We start from the raw sequence: 7,074 nt of genomic DNA, 5'->3' as shown, positions 1-7,074 counted from the left end.
TTTTAATAGTATTTTGGGGACACGAATTTGGATTTTTAGGTGCAAATTAGTGGTAGGGATTGAAGATACTGAAATATTACTCAAAAATTCTAACTTGTGCCAAAAAAATACTAATTCAAGAGCACAAAATTGCTAACTTGGACCCCTGAACAACCAAATCTGTTGCCCAAAACATACTAATATGGATGCACAGAATGTTAATTTGTACCCAATAGAAACTAATTTGTTCACACAAAATGCTTTGTTCTTCCTAAAAAACTTCTTTTGTTTGCAAACAGAATACTGACTTGTGCCCAAAACATACTGATTTGAGTGCACAAAATGCTCATTTGTGCCTAAAAATAAAAAAATCTGTGAACATTATATGCTAATTTGTGCCCGAAATATACTGCCCAAAATATAAAATGCTATAATATTCCCAAAATATACAGATTTGTGTGCACAAAATGCTAATTTCTGCACAAAAAAATACTGATTTGTGCCCTCAATACATCAATTTGTGGACTCAAATTGTTAGTTTGAGGGAATAATTTTTTTTTTTAAATCATGTCCAGGACTTGCCTTCTCTTATAGAAAAAATAAGTCACACGTGTGGGATACTTAGATGATACATGTTCCCTTCTTTAATATAGAATTCTTGATAAGAGCACAAAAACATTTTTGTTCAGTGTGAGATCTGAAAGGTCTGTTGACTGCAGCTGGCACATAAAAATATGCCGAGCTTGTTTTTAGATTTCTATGGATGGCTTTTTTTTTTCTAAGATGTTCAACAAAAGAGAAAAAATATTTTTGCTTCTTGCTTTCATATTATAGCAGTTTTCACAATAACTCTTTTTTTGTTACTTTCTCAGTTTAGACAGTGGTCAGCTACAGGCAAGATGTTTGAAAGAACCCCAATCTTAAAACTATAATTAAGAGTAAAAATGAATGTAAAATAGCACTTACACATTACTATGATGTCATTTTCTTGGTGACAGAGTTTATTAGCTACAAATAAGATAATACCCTGCCCCAGTTATTTAAAAAGGATTTAAAAAAAAAAAAAGGAAGTGTTGCATCAAATAGGAAAATTAAATCTAAGGCAGAATTCGCAAAGATATTAACAAAAAAATGTATATATTGCTACCCGAACCCACAAGCTCCCTGCTCCAAGCTCTCAGTATTTGGACGGGAAGAAGGGTGGGGTTGCTCCACGGCAAATGTTCAGGCCAAACCTCAGAAGCGAAATTCTACTGAACTATTAAATTTTTTTTTTATTATTTTGGCTTAAAAAAAATGGCATCTTCATAATTAAAAGACCACTAAAAATGGTTTTACAATGGATCAAAAGATAAACAGAGTGGGTCTTTAAGTAATGCTTCTCTACAAAAATACAGTTTTCCCTAACTCCACCCACTATAACCACCGCTTTTGATACTTGTCAACTAGGTAGACCTCAGTTTATTATCTTAGTCATAAATAAATAGTTACTTCTGTTGTACTTGTGCAAAATACGTCTGACTTGCAAATTGTCATATACATATATTTTAAAGACAGAATTAGTAAAATATTAAATCTGACAATGAAGTAACTAAAGTATCTTCTTAAAACACTGAAAAAGGTCCCAGTTGTCCTTTGCCAGCACTGCAGCCCTGCAATTTCAAAACAAAATTTGCAATAACTGAACACAAAGACCATCAAATGCAAGATATTATGCAAAACTATTTTATTTACAAAACCAATGGCACAGTTTATATGCACAGCCAATGCACTTGCACACTATAAACATGTTCTGGGAAGTTCTTCTCATAAAATTGTTAAGCATTTCTAGTCAGAGAAAGTCACTTCAGGCAAGAATCAACAACACAAATTCTCGCTGATGGAGCAAATATTGCTCAGGAGCAACAACGGTTTCACTGCTTTAAAGGTCAGTAGATTTGAATGAGATGGAGCGCAAAGCAGCAAGTCATCGCAAAAAACAATGTTGGGGAGCATGAAGTGGACACAACTGGCTAAATTTCACTCGCTTTAAAGCACACAATTAAATAAAACCACACAATCAGAAAAGTACATAACGTGGACAAAAGAGAAGAATTGTGAAATTTTTCCTGTAGGAAATTTTAATGAACTACTCGATTCCTCAATTAGTAATAAACACAGGAACGTATTTGGCTTAATAAATTTTGTTCTTAAAGCCGAAAGCAAAACCTGAAGAAATGTAAACGGCATGCAGATATAAAGTGAAATATGGAATGGTAGCAAAACAGTGAAAGTAAAACCCTCAACCAGCAAGTTTGCTCGTCACCATGCTGGTCTTTCTGTGAGGCAGATCCTGAGGCGTTGGGATGTGCCCCCCTGTGATCTCAGTCTTCTCTGCTGGGGCAGACGGCAGCTGCTTGTTCTTCATTTTTGCCTTGGCCATATTGTAATCACCAGAGTCAAAGTATTTTTGCTGGAAACAGAGATAAATGCATATATTAGAGATCCGGGGCCAAAAAAAAAAAAAAAGGAGGAATGGAAGGAGTTGAATCCCAGACTCACCCCTCCTTTCTGAAGTCGTTTCCTGAGAAAATCTGAGCCCCCTGGTTTGGCTCCAAGGTTGGGATACCTGGCCTTCAATTTGGCCTCCTCTGATTTTTCTGGACTGATCACGGTTTCCTCCATTTCCTGTTGGAGGGGGGTGGATCCGACAACAACCAGAAAATCTTTTTTAAAATTAGGCATGAACCTGGTTTAACATGAGTTAAGTCAACGAGATGTTATTCTGAAAGATGCCTCTGAATGTGAGGAAGAAGTCAGGAGGGAAAGTAAACATAGATGTGCAGAAAGCTAGCATTGATCTCGAGGCAAGCTAGCGTGGCTAACTGTAGCAGCAGTCATTGTTAGCTTTTTTTCTTTAAATGCACCACTCAAGTTTTATTAGCATCCACCCAAGTCAAACAATCTAACTTTAACCTAAAGTCAACAAAAACCACAAAATTGCTCAAATTACAAACCATATTTTTATTTTACATTTCTGACCAGCTAAGCAACACAAAGCTAGCCCACAGGCTAACTTTGTTACCGCCTGCTAATTCTCCCCGATTTGAACAGCAGCTAGCTACTGAGTTAGTATAAAACATGTCTCCGCTAGAATCTCCGTTAACCTGCTGTTCGTCTGAAGCCTTCGTCTCGTCATTTTCCTCCGACATCGCTGCCCCGATAGCCTCGCTGTGAGCGCTCAGATGAATATGCAACCCGTGGGTCCGCTTTAGTGATTTGTGGAGGATGTGACTGTGAGGCAGCAGTTACCCCAGCAGCGAGGGCGGCAGACAGCCTGTCACTGTCACGCACGCAGGCCCTCCTCTCCAGACAGGACGCTAAATCGAGACCAGAGACTCATGCGGCACTGATCAGACTGATCTGATCACTGTGGTGGATTATTTATTTAACCGTCATTTACAAAAAGAAAGAATAAATGATAAACTTGAAATGGTTGTTTTGGAATGTATTTATAAATATGCGCACTTACCTTTCTCTATATCTGAAATGGGGCCTATTTTATAGCCAAGTTGTGTTAATGTTCTGAATATCCTTTATTTACAATACAAACTTACATGTGCAATGCAGAAAATGTATAAAGCGAGGGTGCATAATCATACATAATAGTCAAATCTAATTACAAAAACTATTCCTAGAAAAGAAATCTAAAGTATAGCTGATATTAGGTTTTCTATTCTTAATTTGAGCTTCTTTTAGATAAGGGCTCTGCAACCTGCGCCTCATGTGGCTCTTTTAACACTCTGCTTTGGCTCTCGGGCTAAAAAAAAACAATTTAAGATAGTAATTCTAAAAGTAAACCTTACTTAGTCATTGATAAAAAAAGAAATGTATGGCTGAAGTCCTTCTATTGCAGTAACATTAGGCGCACAGGTTTGTAATCCTGAACAAAACTTGAGTAAAATGTCTGATCTTCTGCATTAGTTAGTAAGGAAAAGGAAAAACATGACAACACTCAAAAGTGGTTTAACAAGAGAAAAAAAAAAGTGTCTGTTCAAAAGTCGTCATTGGATTACATTTCCTGCAATGGGACGATCTTTTTTTGCTCAGGGTGTCTAATTATAAAAGGAATTTATAAGACCCTTTGTTAAAAATTATTATAATTTTATATTTAGAAAAACTTTTGTGTATGTATGTATGTGTGTGTGTGTCGTAAAATCTTCTTCAAAGGCTAAGTAAGACTGTGGCTCCTACAGGGATCAGTGAGAAATTGTCCCAAATGGCTCTTTTGCAGATCCCTGTTGTAGAAGTTATCACAGTGAAAATATGTTTACTAAGATCTTTCATGACAACCCTCAGCATTTATCCAAACTTGGGACCGCCACATTAAAGCACTGCACCTGCACTTGTGGATGCATTATTTGGCTTCTTGGTGTACACTTAAAATATTTTGTGTATTCTTACCCTTTTTTTTCCAGAATAAAACCTTTACAGATACTGATCAAATCAGGCAAGTAATTCATGTTCCTGGCATTTCTGACAGATATATCAGTCATAAAACTATGATACCCACTTGTGAACATTGTGCGGGTCTATGGGAATCACGATAAACTAGATCCAAAAAGCTATGAGAGCAAAAAATAGCTTTCTAATAATTTCAGAATCTAGGTGAACTCTTAATTCCCTCTTCAGACGGTCCATGCCAAACACCATTTGGAAGATTCCCCTCCTCTGTTAAAGCAGAGTACATGCAAAGCTCCGTTTCAACATGTGGATGGTGAATGGTTGGCAAAAATGTTTGGGTTTGAAACAATGCACGAGATGAGCACTACCAAGTTATAAATATTTGTCAATAAATTATTTGGGGTATTTATCAAACAAACTTTTCTCAGTTTTCTGTAGGCATATTCAAAGTTCTCACAATCAGACCAAAATGGTTCATGGGATGGCTTTGAAACTTAAAATAGGCAAGATAAACTAGAAATTTTCCACTAAAACAAACATTTATTGTTGATTTGGACATTTTATACCGTTTCCTAAGTGCAACCTGATGATTTTAGATCACAGAATGAATAAGGCTCCACATCCCAAAAAAAAAACAAACAGGAAGGGTTTTCTTAGCAGGTACACTATTGTCCTTTCACAGCCAGATCAAATTCAAAGTTGAAACACACCAATTGAAAAAAATAAAATAACTGAAGTTTACCCAAAGAAACAAAACATTTGGATTTAAGATAAATTATCTTCATCCCCAACTTCCATGTCTTCTTGTAATCTTTGCACCATTTTGTCTTCCAACTGTTTGGCCTTTCCTGTTAAATAAAAAAAGAGAAAAATACCATGAACAATACTGACAATCGGAGTCAAAGAGTAGGTGCATAGCCTGAATGTGGCAAATTTGTGTGTGTGTTTTTTTTTTTTTAAAGTTCTCAGCAGAAAAGACTTGTACAACACTGACGTCCTCTTGGAGCTGCTACAATTACTCTACGTGACCTTACATGTGACCTTACCTGCATGTGGTGCTTTGATGAGGTGAATGTTTTTCTTCACTTCGCTGATGGTCTCTACTTTCTCCAACTCTTTGCCCTTCTTCAACCTACACAGCAAAGAACAACCCCGATGGTTTGCTGTATAATCCTGGAAAATGTTCTTGTGTCTGAATAATATATTTGGGGCACTGATCTTACCTGTTCATGATAAACTGTGCCTGTCGTTTCTGTTTTATTTTTTCCACCTTCATCATTGCGTCCACTGTGTGAAGCATAAACAGAGAAACATGAATCTGCCACTCAGAACACAAAGGGAAGTTTGTGCCACATGAATTCATGTCCACATTACCTGTCTTGTTCCACAGCTCCCTGTTGTACTTAACAGGAATATTTCTGCGTTTCTCAAACTCCAAAGCGTTGTCCTGAAAAAACAGTAATTGTTGGACAGAGAAGGAACAAATATCTGCTTCTAGGCAAACAAACAAACATGGAGAAACGTCTTACAACTGTCAGCTCTTTCCCAGATGCCTTTCTGAATGCTTTAGTCCATCTTGTTTTTCTTGGGTTACGCTTTTTCTTGAAGTTCCTGTGGCATTTGGATCTGCAGAATCTGAAAGTCTAAAATGAACGATAAAAAACGAGAGTATTAAATAAATTAAAAATAGGAGAATAGCCCGAGGACCACTTGGCATTGCAGTGCACATTCCAACAAATACATGTCTATTTGATATATATGTACACACACACACCCTCAGTAGTACAAAGACGGCGAACCATCCATCGACTTTCCCTTAACCCTTGTGCTATCTTAGATGACCCCACCCTTAAATTGATGTGTTCTCCCTACCATGACAAAGGTGGATAAAGGTGGAAAGATTTCATGTAATCCATGGACATCAGTGAAGATCACAAATCATTGAAGAAAAAAGGTTCAGCGCTCTGTCTAGTGGGTCTAGATGACCCAACTCCCAAATGTTAAAGTGCCTATGATAGCACAAAGGTTACATACCATCTCGTTGACTGCACTTTTACTGTTTGTACACCAGAGGGCGCACTTATTCAGAATAAATGACAAACCCGATCTGACTTCGGGGCCTCCGTTATAACTCTTATTAAATTGTCAAAAGGCATACAGAACCCAGTATTATAAATTCTGATTTGTATTTTTGGTACATAGTTCTCCCACTAAATAATTAGTTTGGTTATTTGCTAAACACACTTAATTTGTTTTGGTCCCACGCGAGACCAGCGAACTCGTCACGTGTCATCATGAAAAACAATAGCTCCCGTTTGACTCCATCCACTGAATTTACGTCACTGTTTAGGCAGACAAATGGTACCGTACCTTGCAGTCGTTTCGTACAAACATAACCCCGTGACCGGGGTACACTGGTCCCGAACAGAAATAACACTTTTCGATGCGCATTTCGGCAGCGGGCCTGCTGCGTGTAGCAGCTCCAAAAACAAGACCGTCCCTTCCTTCTCTTCTTCGTGTTCTCTGCTCGGAGCTGACAGCCCCTTGTTGGAGAAGTGCTGCCCCCTGCTGCACCAACAGGGTCATGATTTTAGATCTGTATTGAAATCTTTGTGACTATTTACATGTTTATCCTATTTTTCTATTTAAAAA

At 37.5% G+C, this 7,074-nt stretch overlaps 2 protein-coding genes across 2 annotated transcripts; both read right to left on the bottom strand.

Moving 5' to 3' along the window:
- Positions 1-1,688: 1,688 nt before the first annotated feature.
- On the bottom strand, positions 1,689-3,334 carry arpp19b (cAMP-regulated phosphoprotein 19b). The gene is made up of 3 exons (XM_004069573.5): positions 3,126-3,334; positions 2,521-2,646; positions 1,689-2,431 (listed from the first exon to the last, which is right to left on the bottom strand). The coding sequence occupies exons 1-3, from the start codon at positions 3,168-3,170 to the stop codon at positions 2,261-2,263; spliced, it is 342 nt and encodes a 113-aa protein (XP_004069621.1). The 5' UTR covers positions 3,171-3,334; the 3' UTR covers positions 1,689-2,260.
- Positions 3,335-4,942: 1,608 nt separating this feature from the next.
- Positions 4,943-6,983, bottom strand: rsl24d1 (ribosomal L24 domain containing 1). The gene is made up of 6 exons (XM_004069572.4): positions 6,793-6,983; positions 5,952-6,065; positions 5,797-5,869; positions 5,646-5,709; positions 5,469-5,554; positions 4,943-5,270 (listed from the first exon to the last, which is right to left on the bottom strand). The coding sequence occupies exons 1-6, from the start codon at positions 6,871-6,873 to the stop codon at positions 5,188-5,190; spliced, it is 501 nt and encodes a 166-aa protein (XP_004069620.1). The 5' UTR covers positions 6,874-6,983; the 3' UTR covers positions 4,943-5,187.
- Between the last annotated feature and the right edge of the window lie 91 nt (positions 6,984-7,074).

Source organism: Oryzias latipes, chromosome 6 (genome assembly GCF_053564925.1).
Source record: "Oryzias latipes strain Hd-rR chromosome 6, Olatipes_Hd-rR_3.1".
Classification (NCBI taxonomy): domain Eukaryota; kingdom Metazoa; phylum Chordata; class Actinopteri; order Beloniformes; family Adrianichthyidae; genus Oryzias; species Oryzias latipes.
The sequence above is the reverse complement of the archived record's forward strand: the minus strand, read 5'-3'. Positions and strand labels throughout refer to the sequence as shown.